The 20,488-nt window shown below is 42.1% G+C and overlaps 1 protein-coding gene across 1 annotated transcript; it reads left to right on the top strand.

Moving 5' to 3' along the window:
* The first annotated feature begins 14,886 nt into the window (after window positions 1-14,886).
* Window positions 14,887-20,275, top strand: LOC123149930 (E3 ubiquitin-protein ligase RNF14). Its single transcript, XM_044569733.1, has 7 exons — window positions 14,887-15,280; window positions 15,742-15,816; window positions 15,899-16,448; window positions 16,801-17,186; window positions 18,866-19,080; window positions 19,169-19,325; window positions 19,961-20,275. Exons 1-7 carry the CDS (start codon window positions 14,909-14,911, stop codon window positions 20,090-20,092), a joined length of 1,887 nt encoding a protein of 628 aa, XP_044425668.1. The 5' UTR covers window positions 14,887-14,908; the 3' UTR covers window positions 20,093-20,275.
* The last annotated feature ends 213 nt before the right edge of the window (window positions 20,276-20,488 follow it).

The following is a 20,488-nucleotide window of genomic DNA, read 5'->3' as shown; positions in this document are numbered from 1 at the left end:
ACCCTCCTCCGTCCGCCGCCGTCCGCCATCCCATCCACCGTCGTCCTCCTCCACCATGCCGGAGCTGATACCCCGACGCCGCCATCCATTACAAGAGATCGACCTCTCTCATTCACGCCTTCGGACCGGGATCCTTGCATCCCGTCCTCTCGCTTCATCCCCGTTGTCGTCCACCTTGCCGGCGCCGCTCCTACGACCGTCTCGTCCACCGCACCCTGCCGCCACCGTCTATCCTCCTAGATCTGCTTCCACGCCGCCGATAGCCATCGCTACTGCAACACCGTCAAATTCTCAGCAGATGCGTACACAGCGCCACACCAGAGGCGGTACTATTTCGTATCTGCTCAACTTATTTATCACAGCAAGAAAATAGATCGCCACTGCTTTACTCTGATTTCTTGTCTTGGTTGCGAAGTTGCCTTTGTCCAGTTTGCACCTTCAGATCCGCCATGGCACGCTCAACACTATACTCTCAATGCTTATGGTTTTCCCCTCTTATATTCCACACTAGTTAAATCACAGTAGACTAAATTTCAAAATTGGGTCAGTCGATTTTTTAGAGCTCGCCGGAGTTCGCCGGTGCGATCCAAGGGGCTCGGGTGGTTGTGGGGCCTCGCCGAACGAAGAAAACTCGACGCGGGTGGGGGGTGGGGGTGGCGGAGGAACACAGGCGGTGGGGGCCGGTGGTCCGGCTGGAGGCCCGTGCGGTGTTCTATATGGGAAGAATCAGAGACGAGGAAGAAGAAGGGTTAGGAGACGTAGGATCTTCATCCAACTGCCTAAAATGGTCGAGAGACAGCTGGGAGTTGCATTCTTAATGCGCTCTGGTTCATCATGTGTGGGCACTGCGCAACCAACATTTTATTATCCAAAATCTGCTTGCTCTTCTTTACCATGTTCGATAGTGCTAGCCTGTACGTGATCGATAGGCTTTCAATTACTAGCGGCAATACAACACCGTATTTTCGAGCCAATTCCACTTTCCCGATTTATATATCGTGGTTATGGTGTACCCCTGTTATGTACACTCTGATCTGCCTAGTTGATGTGTGCTCTTGTTATCATGGTTTGGCAATAAACTCTCTATTAAGTATATTATGAATCTATCATCTGCCAGCTATCCTTACTTCTGGAGCCTATTTTTTTGTGTACTTGTGCCAGATTATATAAATGCACGCACGATATTACAGCACACATGAGCTCTCTCATCAGAATCCAGTGATAGCACATAAGTGTTTACAGGGGCGCCCCTATATTAGAATATCATCTACATTATAAAGATAATCTCACAACTATTTATGTTTTCATGGTTCTCAGATATTATACGCAATTACAGTGAATATCCGAATCCGTGCATCAGAAGAATATTGTGGAACACTGCAATGACTTACAAAATTGGCACCAAGGCATTGAGTGCCATTCTGGAAGCAATGAAACTCGTATGCTCCCCACCTGTTGATTCTTGTTCAGAATATCATCCTAATGACTATTCTAACCTCGGAGTCAAAGGCAGATGGCATGTCCTGTTCACACCCATCAAGGTGCCTGTTCTAATTTGGCAAGGTTTTATTGATTGCGCGTATCTTGCATATGTTATCTTGCATTTCTTCTACTGTGTTGCACCACCATCTGCTTAGTTTACTCATCATATAACTCGAGATGACATGCCCATCCATTATTAATACATATTCCATCTGTCGTCATACCATGTTTTTCACTCAAATGCTGTTCTTGTGCATCAGACATCAAAAAGGAAGAGGGTGATTGCCGAACCTGAAGGAGCACCAGCAAAGTCCTTGAAAAACATGGTGGTGCCGGAGAAATCAGACAGCGCCCCACTTATATTGGTTGTACAACCAGTGACACAAAACATAGGACCGACTCCAATAGACTGTACCCATACTTCACTGGCCACACCACTAGCCCCACCACACAAGACCTGCACTCCAGCAAAAGGTATACCGATTTCATTTTCCATAGCACCAGCCGTACCACAGAAAAATCCCACTCCAGCAGAAAGTACAGCAAGTCCACCGGTCGAAGACCTATCACAACTGCAGAGACAGCCAATTCCTACAGATTGGAACCCCATTCCATTTATTCCCAGTTTAAAAGACAATGCTTTCAATGTTGTTAGGGACTACGTGCATATATTCCCATCATGGGAAGATTATAGTGAAGACAAACACTATTTTCACATCTTCCTGTCCAACTTATGTGTAAGTGCTATTATTCATGGTTATTATTTTCCTGCTTTTCTGCTGATCGAACACATCAATGATTTACATTACATTGTTGTAACTAGGTGAGGGTTAATCTGGATAGTCATGACGAGCAAAGCTTGCTTGTGATTTTCAAGGAAGCATTGCAGCAGTATCGGTGTTACCTGAGGAAATCACACTTTGATGGCAAGTCTATAAACGAATTTCCGGTGAAGTCTGCTGTGCTAAATTTAGAAGACATTGAATGGAAAAACCTTGTTATGCACTGGTCTCGTTCCCAGGATGAGGTACTGTCTATGAAATCACATGACAAATTGAACTTCTACTTTTCCGCATGTGCCTTACGGATCTTTTTTGCAGGAAATCAGCTCGAAAAAGAATTCCGGTTTGAAAAGAATGACAGGATATTGCAAATATGCTGCCCGCTACTTTGCTCTTGTTAGTACCTGTTGTCCTGTATCACTGTACTTGCATACATACCTGGTTCATTATGTGACAGCAGTATGCATGATAGCTTGCTTATCAATTGTTCGCTCCAAATTATCTGATCTGTATGAATGGTTACATTAGTGTAGAATATATCCAATGCCAATGAATTATTTTAGCTCTTCATTGTTCTTGTAAGTACATGTTGTCCTTTATCAGTGTACTTATATTGACAGGTAGTTGTTCATGTACCATCACTCTGCAACTTATTTTCCTTTGCCCTCCATTTTCTACACATCAGATCTATATTTACTCTTACCATAAGGTTGGTACTGAAGAAGTTTAGCTGTGCATTGCTCTTGGCTGTGCCTTTTGCCTGTATTGCTGCACATACATTTATAGCTACTTGGTTATGTAGCATCACTCTTCATCTTATCTTAAATATTCTCCATTTTTTCATATATTATCACATCTATATTTACTCTTAAGAAAATGTAGAATAAAGGCAATGCTTATGAAGAAGATTCTATGCTAAACTTCTTGAATTCCCCCCCCCCCATCAGCATGGACAAGGGCTTTATAGAGCCTGTCTTCACCAGTAATGTAAGTTTGTCCTTCTCAAGCCTTCAAACTTTGTTGTGTATATTTGGTTAGGTATGACTGCAACAGCTGTTTATTTTTGGTGTTTGCATCAAATTGCATGTTTAAAGTTTATTATGTAGTTCATAAACAAAAGTTTGCCCTTCTCAATTTAAGTTTTCAGTTGTACAACCAAGTTCCTTCTTCATACCATGTAAATTAAACTATTCAGAGCAAGTGATCTTCTTTTGCACTGCATGTATGCTTCTGTTCTTCATCCGTAATCCAGTGGTGTGGTGAACCTACCCACTACAGCGCAATGTCATATTCTGCAATGTCTTAACTATGAACAATGTCATATCATTCTACTATTATTTAAACCGTCTCTTTATTTGCCAATCTGAAATGGGATAAATTGACAGCACACTAACCATTGATACTTATGAGTTCTTGATCTGTAATCCAGTGGTGTCGTGAAGCTGCCAACTCCTTCACAATGTCATTTCCTGCCATGTCTTGACCTGAACAATACCATATTGTGTTAATGCAATTTTAAACTGTGTCACTTTATTTGTCAGTAAGAAATGTGATGAATTGTCAGCACTGATACTTTTATGTGCGAAACATGTCATCTGTCTGCTTGTTTATCTTTCAGAGTGAGGAAGATATAAGTGTTGAACAAGCGCAGTCTCATCATCTTGCTCAGCTGCTTGCGTTGCAGCTCCCCAGCAGGGCTAACCTTTCTTGAACTCTATTGAAGTGCTGTCGGTTTTGTATATTATTTTGTCGGCGTGTTTATTTGCACTGTTGGCGATCTTTGATGCCCAGTGTATGTAATCTGCTGTCTACTTGTGCTTTATTATCATAGTGGCGAACTTTGATGCCTAGTGGATGTAATATGTCGTAATTTCTTTATTGTATAGTCTAGGTTTTTTCTTATTCACGATGCTGCAGTTATTTTACTATATATATGTCCTGTCTTTGCAGTAAACCGGCCAAACCGTAAAATTACGGTACATAATCGGGCCGTCATGCAATCACGATATATGATCCGCATCATGGGCCCCGTCAAACTGGCCCACTAGTAGATTCGGGCCTTTAATAGGACGAGTAACCCCCGGCTCTCTTTTCGCAAGAAAACTCAATGGGATTTTAGGAGGCTGAGAAGTAGGTTGGGCCTGCAACGTGCCGAATAGCTCACGGCCGGCGGCAGCCCGAAATGGACCCTGGCCCATGATTGTGCGAATCAATTCACGGGCTTTTAACAGGCCAAAGTTATCTCGGTCCTTGTTTGGCCCAATCAGATATCGGCTGCGAGCAGGCCGGATGCAAACCGGGTCGTAGTTAGGCCCAACTATATGACGGGCTTTTAACATGCCAAAATTAATATAGGGCCGAATGTTAAATGGGCCCTTAACAGGCCGAAACTAATATCAGGCCGAATTACTAAATGGGCCTTTAGCAAGTGGGCCCAAAAGCATAGTGTCCAGTCAACGGGCCGAATCTGATATGGGTCATAATTGAGCCCAAAGCCTCTTAAAGGGCCGGACCTGATCGGGGCGTGATTTGGCCCAGAAAGTGGGAGGCTTTTAACGGGCCGGATCTTATATGGGCCATTATTAGGCCCGGAACGTGGCAGGCCATTAATGGACCGGATCAATTATGGGCCGGCATTTGGCCCAAAACATGGCAGCCAGTTAATGGGCCGGCCTACTAGGGTCCTCAAAATCTTGTGGGCCTACAGCTGGGCCGGCCCATTAATGTCCACGCAATCTCGTGGGCCTTTAGCTGGGCTGGCCCATTATGATCCGCAAGAATTTTGTGGGCCTTTACCTGGGTCGGCCCATTATGGCACACAAAAATCTTGTGGGCCTTTACCTTGGCCGGCCCATTATGGCCCACGAAATCTTGTGGGCCTTTAGCTGGGCCAGCCCATTATAGTCCGCAAAATCTCGTGGGCCTTTAACTGGGCCGGCCCATTAAGGGCCGCAAAATCTTGTGGGCCTTTAGTTGGGCCGGCCCATTTAAACTTGTTGGGCCGTGCCACGTTTCGACGTATCATAGGCGCCTTCTGTCCAATGAGTGGATGACATCTGTCCCAACGATGAGCCGACACGTGTTTCCTCCAAACAATGATGATTTTACACGTGGAAAATCCCTAGTGGTCGGGGCTGTTAACGGGTTATCGGATCCAAAACCTGACCCGATAGCTTAATGGCATTCCGTTACGGTGGATGCCACCTGTCAGTCACCCTTGACGAAAGCACTTCTGTGATGCGCGATTTATCGTCATGGAAGTGGACACTTCCGTGATGATAATTTTGGTAATGTCATGGAACACTTCTACGACAGCACAGGTATGACTATCTTGATTCTGTCATAAATTTGTCATGGATGTACATGCATGACAAAAAACGCGACCTACTGTGACAAACACGTATCATCACGGAAGTGTATTTTTTTGTAGTGACACCTTTAAGTTGGCAGTGTGATATTGGTTTGCGTCTTGAATATGATTTCTAGCATGTAGTGCTTCTAGTTTTATGAACGCCACCTATGACGAGACAGTTTTAACTTGGCAGAGTGATATTGATTGCACCTTCCATATGGTGTCTAGCTTGCAGTGCTTCTAATTTGTTGAAGTGCCTTCTGCTTAGTTACCACATCATAGTTCTGAAGAGCGAATTATATTCCTTTTTCTTGTCGATTTGACCTCAAAATGCAAAATCAATAAAGCCGAAGGAAATTGGCAAGGAAATGGATGATGGTGGTCCTTCCGAGCAACTGAAATGGAGGTTCTCTACAGATTCTACTCCGCCATCCTCCCAACAAGATTCGCAAGACAACGCAATGCTAGACAGTCAATGTAGCTGTGTAGATGATGAGCACATCTCCCCCACTCCACCATCACAGGTGCTTGCTCTAACTTGGCACTATTATATGTGGTTGCATGTTGCGTATGATGTCTAGCCTGTATTGCTTCTAACTTTGTTGAATTGCATCTGCTTACTTTACACAAAATGCCTGTGAATATGACATGTGTTCCTGTTTCTAAGAACACACTATATCTGATCATACCATGTTCTTACATCAGACTATTGTTCTTGCATATCCCGCATCAGTCACTTATGATAAGGCACCTTTAAGTCGCCACTGTGATATTGGTTGTGTCTTGCATATGATTTCTAGCATGTACTGCTTCTAATTTGTTGAAACGTCATACAGTTTGAACTTGGCGGAGTGATATTGGTTGCATCTTTCATATGGTGTCTAGCTTGCAGTGCTTCTAATTTGGTGAAATGCCTTCTGCTTAGTTACCACATCATAGGTGTGAATATGTCATGCCATCCTGTTTTTCGTACATATTCCATCCTTGCATCATGTGTTTGCCTTTCATCCGAGTAGTGTTCGTCAGTATCATGCATGAATGAGTTCTGAAGAGCAAATTTTATTCCTTTTTCTTCTCGGTTTGACTTCACAATGCAAAATCATTACAACTGAAGGAAATTAGTCCGGCAGTGGATGATATGGTGGTCCTTCGGAGCAACTCAATTAGGGGGTCTCTACAGATTCTACTCCGCCATCCTCCCAACAAGATTCACAAGACAACACAAGGCTGGATAGTCAACGTAGCTGTGTAGATGATGAGCACATCTCCCCTACTCCACCATCACAGGTGCTTGCTCTAACTTGGCACTATTATATGTGGTTGCATGTTGCGTATGATGTCTAGCTTGTATTGCTTCTAATTTTGTTGAATTGCATCTGCTTACTTTACACATAATGCCTGTGAATATGACATGTGTTCCTGTTTCTAGAACATACATGTACATGATGAGCACATCTCCCCTACTCCACCATCACAGGTGCTTGCTCTAACTTGGAACTGTTATATGTGGTTGTGTTTTCCGTATGATGTCTAGTTTGTATTGCTTTTGATTATGCTGAATTGTATCTGCATAGCCTACAACTTATACCTGCAACGATCACTTACCCATAAGACACATTTAACTTGGGACTGTGATGTAGGTTGCATCTTGCATTGTCTTCTAGCATGTACTGCTTCTAATTTCTGGAAATGGCACTTATGACGAGACACTTTTTACCTGATAGAGTGATATTGGTTGCATGTTCATATGGTGCCTAGCTTTAATTTCTTCTAATTTTGTTGAAATGCCTTCTGCTTACTGTTTTTTCATACATATTCCATCCTCATATCGTACGTGTGAATATGCAATGCTGTCTTTTTTTGTATATATTCCATCCTCCTATCCTGCGCTTGCCTTACATCAAAGTAGTGTTCGTCTATATCATGCATCAACCAGTTATGCAGAGCTAATTTTATTCATCTTCTTGTGGTTTTGACTTCATAAGGCAATATCAGAAAATAGGAAGGAAAAGAGTAAGTTAGGGGATGTTGGTGGTCCTCCGCACCGACGCAAACAGAGACTCTCTAGATTTGCCACTGCTACTACTAATGAAGTTGAAGTCCCAAGTCTACATGATGAGTCCATCTCCCGTACTCCACCATCGCAGGTGCTTGCTCTAAGTTGACAGTGTGATAATTGGTTTCATGTTGCATATCTTGTCTAGCCTGTATTTCTTCTATTTTGATTAAATTGCACCTGCTGATTTTGTACATTATACATGTGCATATGACATGGCTTTCTGTGTCTAGAATACACTGCATCTATCTATCATACCATGTTCTTACATGAAAGTACTGTTGTTGTGTATCCCGCATCAGTCACTCATGATTGGACACTTTTAACATGGCAGTTTGATAGTGGTTGCATCTTGCATTGATTTCTATGTTGTACTGCTTCTAATTTTTCGAACTGCCACTTAAACACTTTTAACTTGGCAGAGTAATATTGGTTGCATCTTTCATATGGAGTCTAGCTTGCATTACTTCTATTTTCTTGAAAATCATTTTGCTTAGTTTACCCATCGTAGCTGTGAATATGTCATGCCATCCTGTTTTTCTTACATATTCCATCCTCATACGGTTGTCTTACATCAAAGTATTGTTTGTCTGTATCATGCATCAATGAGTTCTGAAGAGCAATTTTATTCTTTTATGTTGTGGGTACGGCTTGACATGGCAAAGTCAAAAAAGAGCAAGGAAAAGAATATAGTAGGGAGTGGTGTTACTCGTCGGGTGAAACGGAAAAGGATCTGCCGCCGAGATTCTGTTGGTACTTATAGTGCAGTAGAAGGTCCAAGTCCACCGGCTAAATCTACAAACACAGTATCACCTGCTCCACCAGCTGCATCATTCGCTTCAAATATACCAGCATCTCAACAAGTTACTCGTTCGTTTGCTCTGGAACTGGCCAGTTTCCAAGCTGCCTTCACACCTAACACTACTTCTGAAGCATTGCTGACACAACAGGACTTGGCAAGATCAGATGAACCTCATGAGCATCAACACCAAGACGGTACCTGACCGAGTCAAGTTGCAGTTGAATGATCCTTTATATGTACTCTCACAGTTTGATGTACACTAACACTTTCCATATTCGTTGTTGAACTAGCATCACGGCGCAAGCGAAAACAGACATCAGGGATAATGCTTGACAGATTAACAAAATCTAAAGGAGAAAGAATGGATATCCATTTTGAGGCAGGTTTAAAAAGGCCATGTGATGCTACAGAGTCAGCCAAGTTAGTATCAGAGGCAGCCGTTGCCGTTAGGTGTCATGCACGTATCCTCCCAACGTGGATCCAGTACAGGAATGAGAAAGACAATACCCAGTTTAACACCTTCCTTGACCATTTATCCGTAAGTAATGTTATTCATCGCAATTAATAATATTGTCTTGCTCTGTCCCATACTTTCTAGCTTCCTCCTAATAAGACTCACATTGTTTTTTCAACAGATGAGGTTCAAGTTGGATTCTAAAGATGATGCAACTAAACAAGCATGCACTCATGTTTTTCAGTCTGCTCTGCGAAGTATCGGTACCACCTTAGAAAATCTCACTTCGAAGGCAAGGCTAACAATGAAATCGCCCAAACATCTCCAGTGAAATATATTACAGATGAGGACTGAACAACCCTTGTTAAACACTGGTCTGATCTAAAGTATCAGGTAGGCTATATGTATTTGATAAGACCACATATTGAACTTGTATTTATGTATGTGCCTTACAAGTGTATGTTCTTCTAGGCTAACTGTTTGAAGAACAAGACCAACCGTTCTAAAGTGAAATTCCAACAGACAACAGGATCTCGTAGCTATATTGCACACTGCGAGGCTCTTGTAAATAGCTGCTACTTCCTTCTTTTTTTGTGCCATATTATCGTATCTATATTGACTTGTTCCAAATACAGAGGAAAGCCCGTGCAGACCAAAAAGAACCTGAACTGAATGCAGTGCAAATCTTCAAGGATTACCACACCAGCAAGATGAAGGGCATGAGCACACCAGTTTAAGTCGTTGTTGTAAGTCCTTATTCCTCCTGCATTTGAACTGGTTGGTACTGTGATGTGTTCATTTAACTACTTGGTTTGCAGCCAATGTCAGTTACTCTGTTCACTTTGATGCACAGTTGTCTTAACGTATCATTTCACCTTACATGGTTTAAAAGAGATGAAGGATATTCTTCTGGTCTTGATTTGTAATCTAGTTGTTATGTTCACGTGCGCACACAATGATATAATAGCATGTTTGTTTTATATCTGTTTGTCCATGATATGAATGATGTCATACTATATTCATCCTACTTTAAACCATATCTCTTTATCCTTAGATGTCAACGAATGTGAGGAAATAGACAATATAGTAGGCATGCTACATGGACATATGTTCCGAAAGTGATCTTATTATGTAGTTGGCACTACAATACATGCTAATGTATTACAGTAGTTCACCAAAATAAGTTATGTATAAACGTGTAACCTACTTTGTTTGTTTTTGTCTCATTAGTAACTTATCTAGTACACTAATCTACAAGTTCAAACTTTCAGCAAGCTATCGAACAAATGATTGAACAGTCACAACCACCTGAATGTGACGAGGCTACCACAGGCACAATGTCACCTCTTGCTGCAGTGCGTCAGTAACTCTCCACTAACAGTGCAAAAAGCACCTTCCTGCGTAATTCTGGGTTGGTTGTCAAGGTAACCTCGTCCAAATCGCCTACTGAACAAAATCTTCCAGCTAGACAGAGTGATATATCTGTGCTCTAGACACAAGTCCAATCCCTAATGGACGTCGTTTCGGAAACAAGAATAGTGGTCGACAAATGTCGTCAAGATATGAATGGTTTTGAAACCAGACTATTAGACATTTACTTCGTTCTTCAAGAGCAATGGCGGAAAAAGGTGAAGATCATGCTGCTCCGTCAGATTCTACAGCCTGAAACAATAGCACTCAGGTCAAATGATATGTGCTTCTATACATCTGATGGTGCTTTTATCTGCAAGGACTGTAAACTTTATGCCAACATGCCTTTTGTTGTACGGTTGGAATTTATTTTGTTGTGATACAACATTTATGATGATGCCAAAGGCTGCAGTAATTACGACGCTATTTTTGTATAGTGTAGGTTTATCTTAGTAATATATTCGGTCGAAAGCTTCGTAGGAGCCCAACATGCCAACATTCGTCGGGCCCATTCCAATTGGGCTAAAAACGATTCTCGACCGAAATTTGCATGTAGCCCATTAAAAATATCTGGGCCTAAATCAGCATAAGCTTACATATTTTTCAGGTAGGCCTCTGCCCATAGTGGGCCTTTAACAGGTCTAAACATAATTTGGGACCTCAGTAACAATTGGCCGTTTACAGGTGTAAATATCTCAAGCCCATAAAAATCATGGACCTTTAATAGGCCGAAAGTGAGATTGGGCCCTGATTGTGCCAAATAACCCACTGGTCTTAGCAGGCCGAAATGGTGGCCCATTTACAATGCGGATCTTTCACAGGCCGAAATTCGGACGGGCCCTAAATGCGCCGACCTAATACATGGGCCTTTAACAGGCCGGAAGTTTGGTCGGGCTTGATTAGCGTCATTTTTATATGGGTCGTTAATGGACCCGATGTGACGTTGGGCCACATATGGCCCATGGATTTTGTCTGACGTTAACAGGTCGAAAATCACAACAAGCCGAAAGTGGCCCAAATCTATAGTGGGCCTCTAACAGGCTGAATGTCAGACATGGCCGAATATGACCCAAATCCTTCACGGTCATTTATGGGCCGAAAGTTTCAATGGCCTGTAAATGGGCCCAAATGAAGCAGGACCTTTAACAGACCGAAAATACACCGGACCGTAATTCGGCCCAAATACCTAGCGAACTATTAACAGGCCAGAAGTGACCATGGGCCGCGATGATGACATGTTTAGGATGGGCCATTGACGGACCGATTTGACACTAGCCTACGGGCCTTAACCGAAAATGTTGGGCCTGTAGCTGGGCCGGCCCATTATGGTTTGAAAATCTTGTGGGTCTTTTGCTGGGCCGACCCATTATTGTTCGCTAAATCTTCTGGGCCTTTAGTTGGGCCGACCCATTTAAACTTTATGGGCCACTTTTGGGCCCTTCCACGTGTCAACATATCATAGGCCCATCTCGACCATTGGATGAGTGACACATGTGCCAACGCGGAGTTGGCGCGTGGTTCCGTCGACCAATGCGAATTTTACACATGGAAAATCGGCATTGGTCGTGGCTGTTAGCGGGTTATCAGATCCAAAACCGGACCCGATAGCTGAATGATGCTTAACGGCGTCCCGTTACGGTGGATACGACATGTCGGTCACCCTTGACGAAATCACTTCTATGACGCGTGATTTATCGTCATGGAAGTGGACACTTCTGTGATGATAATTTTGGTAATGTCATGGAACACTTCTAGGACTGCACATGTATGACTATCTTGATTCTGTCTTAAATCATCATGGATGTACATGCATGATAGAAAACGTCACCTACTGTGACAAACACGTATCATCACGCAAGTGTATTTTTTTTGTAGTGTGTCACACCGGGGTTGCCGGATCATAACACGTAGTAGGTGACTATAACTTGCAAGATAGGATCAAGAATACACGTATTCATGAAAACATAATAGGTTCAAATCTGAAATCATGTCACTCGGGCCCTAGTGACAAGCATTAAACATAGCAAAGTCATAGCAACATCAATCTTAAAACATAATGGATACTAGGGATCAAACCCTAACAAAACTAACTCGATTAGATGGTAAATCTCATCCAATCCGTCACTGTCCAGCAAGCCTAAGATGGAATTACTCACGCACGGCGGTGAGCATCATAAAATTGGTGATGGAGGATGGTTGATGACGACGACGGCGATAATTTCCCCTCTCCGGAGCCCAAAACAAACTCCAGAACTGCCCTCCCGAGGAAGAACAGGCGGCGGCGGCTCCGTATCGTAAAACGCAATGAATCCTTCTCTCTGATTTTTTCTCCTCGAACGTAAATATATGAAGTTGGAGTTGAGGTCAGTGGAGCTTCATTGGACCCACAAGACCAGAGGGTGCGCCCCAGGGGGTGGGCGCACACTCCACCCTTGTGGACAGGGTATGGGTCCCCTCTAGTTGATTTTTTCGCCAATATTTTTTATTTATTTCAAAAATAATCTCCGTGAAGTTTCAGGTCATTCCGAGAACTTTTATTTCTGCACAAAAATAACACCATGACAATGCTGCTGAAAATATCGTTAGTCCTGGTTAGTTCCATTCAAATCATGCAAATTACAGTCAAAAACAAGGACAAAAGAGTTTGAAAAAGTAGATACAATGAAGACATACCAGCGGATGGATTGGGGGCGGCCGGGGCGTTCTTGCGGTCGTGGTAGGCGGAGGCCACCGCAACTTTTACTTGGGGCTGGGGGGTCTGGGGTGGTTGGGCAGAAAGGGTTTCCGGAACAAACGAGACGCACGTGTGCCCCAAACGTATTCGACAAAACGGCTCAGCTATTCAGGCCCAATCTTGTTCCCCATATATGATCCATGGAACGGCCAGAACATTGACGTCCTAGGCCACAGACGAGACCAGCCCCACGTATTCTCCATCCGAAACATACCCCCACGGCCTCCTGTATTCCGCATAGCTTCCTATTTTCCATGAGCTGCGTCTCGCACGCCAGCCCTCATTTCACGGATCCCGAGCATGGAATCGAAGGCAGAGATACCGGGACCAGCTAGGCTCAGGCACCAAAACGCCCTGCCCGCTTGTCTTCTAGTACTCCCTCCGTTCCAAAATAGATGACACAATTTTGTACTAAAGTTACCTCTTAACTTTAGTACAAAATTGTGTCATCTATTTTGGAACGGAGGAAGTATTATTTAAGAGATGATTTCTTAGTATAATATATCTCATCATGTTTTTAGGAATAGCTAATTATTTTTGATAAGGCTAAAGATAACTATTGTAGCCATGTTTTTATTGCCATATCTAAATTGCATGCTAACAAAAGACCGTCCTATCAAGCATTTTTTGAGGGGAAATCAATCATTGTATATCCTTTTGAGCAGCAACAAATCATTGTATATGCTCTAAGTCAGAATGTATTTTGGGCTCGAAGGCACGGGAGGGGACCTCTTATATGCCGCTTATTGCGGCAAGGAGTCATGGATTCGCACAGGGGGGCGGCTCACCCTAGGCAGGCCCATTTGTGGTGGCTCCGCTTCGGCAGGTAAAAATCACAAAAACAACTTGCGATGCCGATCGAACCCACCAACTGATGTAGACGCACACGCCGCGCTAGCCACCACGACAGAAAGAATTACAACATGGATCTTAAAGAATCTAACAGTGGCCACAAAACTTAAAAACCAGATCTACGAATTTTGAAAAAAAACTTGTGTACACATTTTTTTTTGAAAAACAAGAAACAAAAGTGAAAATGTTAACATTTTTTGAAATTATGAACAATTTTTAGAAAACTAAAAATGTTTTCGAAATCCCCCTGAACATTTTTTGAATTGGAGAACAAATTTTGAAAACACAAACAAAATTTTGAATTTGTGAACATTTGAAAACTTAATGTTTGTTGATTTTGTGAATAAATTTGAAAAAGGTATCATTTTTTGTATTTTTGGACAAACCTTGAAACATGAACATTTTTTGGATGTGTTAAAAGATTTTGAAAAAAGGAAGAAAATTCTTGAACTTTTTTTTGAGGGTTTATTGTTGAAATTTTAGTTTGTGATTGTTTAGAAAATGTGAACATTTTTTGAAACGCTAAACTTTTTGGAATATGAAATTATTTTTTTTGGAATTTCTGAACAAATTTTGAAAACAGAGACTTTTTCCAAATATTTGAACAAAATTTGAAAAATACGAACATTTTCTAAAAACATAAAATAATTTTAATAAAAAAGAAAGAAATGCATGAAAATAAAAAATAAATAGAAAAAAAATAAAAAGAAAAGAGGAGAAATATATATAAAAAAGTAACTGAAAAATAAAAACCGGTTGAGGAACCTTCTAGAAGATTCACCAAACCGGATAGAAACATCATAAGGTTCCCAAAACCCGCAAAACAGCAATTTACCTAAAAAAGAAAAAAAAAGATGCAAAACAGCAACCTGTCGCAAAGAGCGGCAAATAGGGTCTTCGGCACTGGAGACCAAAGTTGTTTTGTTCTCGCCAGAATACATTTTGGGCCCGAACGCGCGGAAAATTCATTCGGTCCAAAACGGAATGCCAAAAAAGCACCGTGACCGAATTTTCCATCTAATCGCCATTCCTGCCGGCACATCCCCACCGCCGAGGAGTTCGACGGCGATGCCTCGGAAATCGTCCAAGGGGGATGGGAAGGCCGCCGCCGACGCACTCCGACGCCTCGACCTCGACGCCTCCGCCGCCGAGGATGCACCCGTGGAGACGCCGCCTCCGCGTCCCGAGGCCCCCGCGCCGCCGGTGGAAGCTTCTTCATCCGGCACCGCCGCGGTGGGTGGCGGCCCGGAGGAAGAGGACTTGAGAAGGCTCCACGAGCTGGTGGGATTCGGTCGGGAGAGAGTGGAGTTAACTGAGGAGGAGGTGCGCGCCAACCATCAGAGGCAGGAGGACGAGGTGATCTCCCTCCTTGTTGCGATTCGTGATGTTTTTTGCAGTAGATCTGCGCGCTTTCGAATTAAGCTTGAAAGAGAGCGAGATAGTTAGTTGCAGACAAGGTTCAAACCACCGCACCCCGCAGTAGATCTGGGAATTGGTCAGTATATTGCGAGTAGCTTCGTTGCCCCTGCCATGGATATATGGTGATGATGATAAAGTAGTGAACTTTATGATTCTTGGTCCTGCTGCTTTACTTGCTGATTCTTTCTTTGTCCTGCTGCTGGTTCTTGAGGGCTAGAATTATTGTTTTTTTTTTATATCTCACTACAAGGATGCACACTGAGAGCACTGTGGAACCAAGAATCGTAAAGTTCACTACTTTATCAGGTCATGCGTTATCTTAATTCTACTTATTTTGTTGTTATCTTTTTTTTTTTACTTGGACATGTGTTATCACTTATCTTAGTTTGATGTCCCAGATATGTGCCCTGGAAGCGATTTTCGGCGACAACCTAGTCATGTTCAATAGAAAGGAGGGTCAGCGATCTTTCCAGGTATATATATATCCCCCCTCACCATCAATTTTCAGGTCACATTCTTTCTTATCTGTAAGGGCATCTCTTGCTGTCATTACAGGTTCATGTGAATATTGAGATCCCAGAAGATGGTAAAGATGTATCGGTGAGGCTCGGTTTTGGTACTGGAGCACTAGATTATAAGCAAGTACATGGTCATGATGGCGATGCCAGCGATGAGCTGTTTTACAAGTTTAGGGTTCAGCATTTACCTTCGATGCTGCTATCATGCCTCCTGCCTTCGTCATACCCTAGCCATCAACCACCCTTTTTCACTATATCCACCGAATGGCTGGACAGAGTGATGATTTCATCATTATGTCACATGCTGGATATGACCTGGGAAGAGCAACAGGGCATGGAAGTAATATATCAGTGGGTGCAACGGCTCCAAAGCTCTTCCCTTTCTTACTTAGGGTTTGGTGATGAGATAATTTTAAGCAAGGGTGATCAAACGTGTGCTCAAGATGGTGGGGATAAGCGTGCTTTAACACACAATGCTCCACCTGATGTTACAATTCCAAGGATTATTAGATACAATGATGATAAGCGTCATGAGGCCTTTTTGTATGCTATCCATTACTGCGCAATTTGTTTCAGCGAGTTTCCTGGTAACTCCTTCTTCCATTTTCACACAACTGTTAATTTGCACAAGTGTTACAATACAAGTCTTCTGCTATGTTATACTTACAACATTTGATGTCTATTTTCCTATTTTTTTATGACAGAAATAACCGCCACATAGTAATATATGTGCCATGTTATAGGTTCTCATTTTGAGATAGCAGTTCATCAGTCCCTGTGATCGAGCCCTTGTTCTTAGTGAAACTGTTTTCTTTGTAAACATGTAAACTTCAGAAACATGGTACTGAGTTTATGTTTTCCATTTTCATTTGTTAATCCTTGTTATTTGAATTTCACTTCTATTTCTGAGTTTAAAAATCTAAATTATTGCTTCATCAGGTGTCGATTTCATCAAACTTCCATGCCATCATTTCTTTTGCCAGAAATGCATGCAAACATATTGCAAAATGCATGTCAAGGAAGGAACTGTAGTGAAGTTGTTGTGTCCCGATACAAAATGTGGAGCCGTTGTTCCTCCCAATATATTGAAAAGGTTGCTAGGGGAGGACGAGTTTGAACGTTGGGAAACATTGCTTCTTCAGAGAACTCTTGATGCAATGGTTGATGTCGTTTATTGTCCGAGATGTCAAACTGCTTGCTTGGAAGATGCAGGTGATGAAGCCGTGTGTCCAAGTTGTTTGTTCAGCTTCTGCGCACTTTGTAGAGGGCGACGTCATGTTGGGGTTGAATGTTTATCTGCAGAAGAAAAACTTCAAATTTTGGAGGTAGGAGGACTATCTCACACTTTTGCAATATGTTTATGCTATGTCTTTTACTTCGGAGGTTATACGGGTAGACGGGTAGCTCACTGGAGGCTGGCGGAGACGGGAAGGCGCTGTGGTCGGCGCTGGTTGGTAGAAGAAGGATGTCTAGTGGACAATTCTTGGTCCTGGACTCAGGGGTCAAGCTAGACCCTTCCTTCTGTGGTCTGTGCTGAAAGGGTGTCCCCAGTGCGGGTCCACAGTAGTTTAATTATATCCAAACATTAGTGGAAAATCTATTGCTATTAGGTCACTTACCTCAAGTCCTCAGTGGGCCAAGGTTGGCAAATCATGTTCTGCATTCTGTGAGCATGAACTTATAGAGAATGTTTGGTAACACTAGCAAGAAGGTTCTCAAATGTAACTGTGCAGTAATCCACCATACTGACATATAATTTACTAAATGTTTTAGAATCAATACCTTTTGGACAGAGGGGATGGTTTACCTTGTCCCAATCAATTCTTGGCTTAAAGCTTTAATTCTGTCCCTCCTGCCCTTTGATCATTGGTTTCCATTATAGGGCAGTGAAAAATACCGTAAAATATACTCCCTCCCTTCCTAGATATAGGGTGTATTAGTTTTTTCAAAAGTCAAACTTGGCTATCTTTGACCAAGATTTCAGAAAGAACTATCAACATCTGATATACTCCCTCCGTTCATAAATATAAGTCTTTGTAAAGATTTCACCATGAACCACATACGGATGTATCTAGATGCATTTTAGAGTATAGATTCACTCATTTTGCTCCGTATGTGGTCCATAGTGGAATCGCTCCAAAGACTTATATTTTGGAACGGAGGGAGTACTAAATATATAAAATGTAAAAAATAAGTTTCAAGTTGAATCTAGTGATAATGATTTGGTATTGTAAATGCTAATAATAATTTCTAGAAACTTAGTCAAAGATAGTTGACTTTTTAAAAACTAATAGACCTTATAAGAAGGAACGGAGGGAAAATTAGTTTAACCCATTCCAACAAATGGTGAGATACAAGTTCATGCCAAGAAATTGCTGATTTACTAAATCCTGTACAATCGTCAGACCTGGTAGCATGTTGATTGGATCATTGGTTTCCACCAGGGCAGTAAAGAGTAACTGAAATTTTATTAGTATAAACATTCCAAGAAATGGTGACTAGATCCTGGCCAATGGTTATTGGAGGCTGTGGTAAGGCATGGATGGTGTCTATAGGAAGAAGATAGGTCTCAGATGCAATGAGAGGATCTGAGGATGTTGTATCCACTGGTGGCTTGCATGGAGAGTTTCTAGAGTGATTTGCTTTCTGATATGGATTTGAATATCAGTCTCCTAAATCTAAGAGGTTACCTGATGTTCTTCTTGTAGGCTTTTAATTTGATAGATTGCAGAAGCTTATGCCCTTGGATAACACTGAATGCCCTTGGACTATGGAAGTTTTGTTCTGTAAATAGTTACTGCACTTCATGGCTAGGTGTTTGCAGGCATGATATACATGTGTTTTTTTTATTACAAATCCGCTGTATGGTTGCAGTGAAGATAATTCAAATTATGATCAAATTTGGTAACAATGACTATGCCAGATTATATGTTTCTATTCTTCCTTAGTTGATTGTTTTCTTAGATGATTGTTGGGAATGCTAACTTTCTTTTGTTTGACACAGGAACGTCAAAAGTCTGCACGAACAAAGGGAGACATCCAGAAGCTTATGGATGAAGTATGCAGTATCAAGGAAATTTTGAAGGATGCAAAGCAGTGCCCGCATTGCAAGATGGCTATATCTAAGATTGAGGGATGCAATAAGATGACCTGTTGGAACTGCGGTGGATTTTTCTGCTACCAATGCAACGCTGCAATTAGTGGATACGATCATTTCAAGTAAGTTCTCTCTTAGTAGGTAGTATGTACGAACTTTTGTTCATTGACATAGCTGTGACTTGACAAATAATCATGCTGTTGCCTCCAGGGGTGATTGTGTGATATTTGATCAGGTTGAAATCGATAGATGGCGGATGCCAATGAATCGAAGGGTACACCGCATGGTTGTTGGACAAGCTCAGGTTGCCTTGCTCGCCCGAGGACATGCTTACCCGTGTCCTACCTGTGGCCAAGCAATTCGAAAGGTAAATATTAAAAATACCTTATCTGTAGACCTATCTGAGGACCAGCTAGCGTCTCAAATATTATCTATCTTCTGCGTGAAGAAACTAGAAAGGTGCTATTTCATGTACAGCTGCTACTTGTGGTCACTTGTCTTTCCCTTGAAAAGTTACTCACGTGGCCAGTCGTGCTTTCACCTCAAGTCATGATTGCCTAGTATAACTGTTTAGTACAACTTGAGTAACTGGCATGGGTCATGACTAGCAAGGTGTATTTTTAGTTACTACCTCCGTGCAAAATATAAGAAGTTTTTGTAGTTCAGCAAAAACGTCTTATATTTGGCACAGAGGTAGTAGTATGTAAATCAGCAACTTATATCTTTACTTTTTGATTGAGCCTCCCAGCATGCTCGTAATTAATGAACTCATATACTCCCTCCATTCCTAAATATAAGTCTTTTTAGTATTTCAAATGGATTACAACATACGGATGTATGTAGACATATTTTAGAGTGTAGAATCACTCATTTTGCTCCGTATGTAGTCACTTATTGGAGTATCTAGAATGACTTATATTTGGGAACGGAGGGAGTATATCTTAACTATATGCGGCTTCATTTGGATTGAGTCTGTATTATTTATGCTGGGATCTTGGGCAGATTGGAAACAACAACCATCTCTACTGTTGGTCTTGCAACCAACACTGCTGCGCATTGTGCCGCACGTCTGTCCAGAAGATGTCACAGCATTTTGGTCCAACGGGATGTAAGCAACATACTGAAAATCCATGATGCTATGCGCGAAGCCTCAAATTAATTGCAATGCCCAAAGGTTCTCTTACATTGCAAGACTCGTAACAGCATTTCCTTTCTGGTGTATGTTTCTTTGTTAAGAATTTGTCTGTCCCCTTGTATGATTAACAAAATCTTTTAAACCTGTGAGGCGAATTAAGTTAAATGTTTCGTGGCTGGAAATCCGTATGTGTTGGTTGGGCCACAAAAATTGCAAAGTACACAATCAACTTTGACATGCGGGATTCAACTACTCCGAGACCAATACAATCAATGTTGCCTAGTAGTACGAAGAAGAGCGGCCCAATACAAGGCCAAAATGTCTCCAAAAAGGCGGACACGTATGTTGTAGTTACAGGGAGCTCCTATACGGCGCTGCGGACGCCCGTTTGTGCT

Source organism: Triticum aestivum, chromosome 1B (assembly GCF_018294505.1).
Source record: "Triticum aestivum cultivar Chinese Spring chromosome 1B, IWGSC CS RefSeq v2.1, whole genome shotgun sequence".
Taxonomy (NCBI): domain Eukaryota; kingdom Viridiplantae; phylum Streptophyta; class Magnoliopsida; order Poales; family Poaceae; genus Triticum; species Triticum aestivum.
Note: the sequence above shows the minus strand (reverse complement) of the source record. Positions and strands in the feature narration are given on the sequence as shown.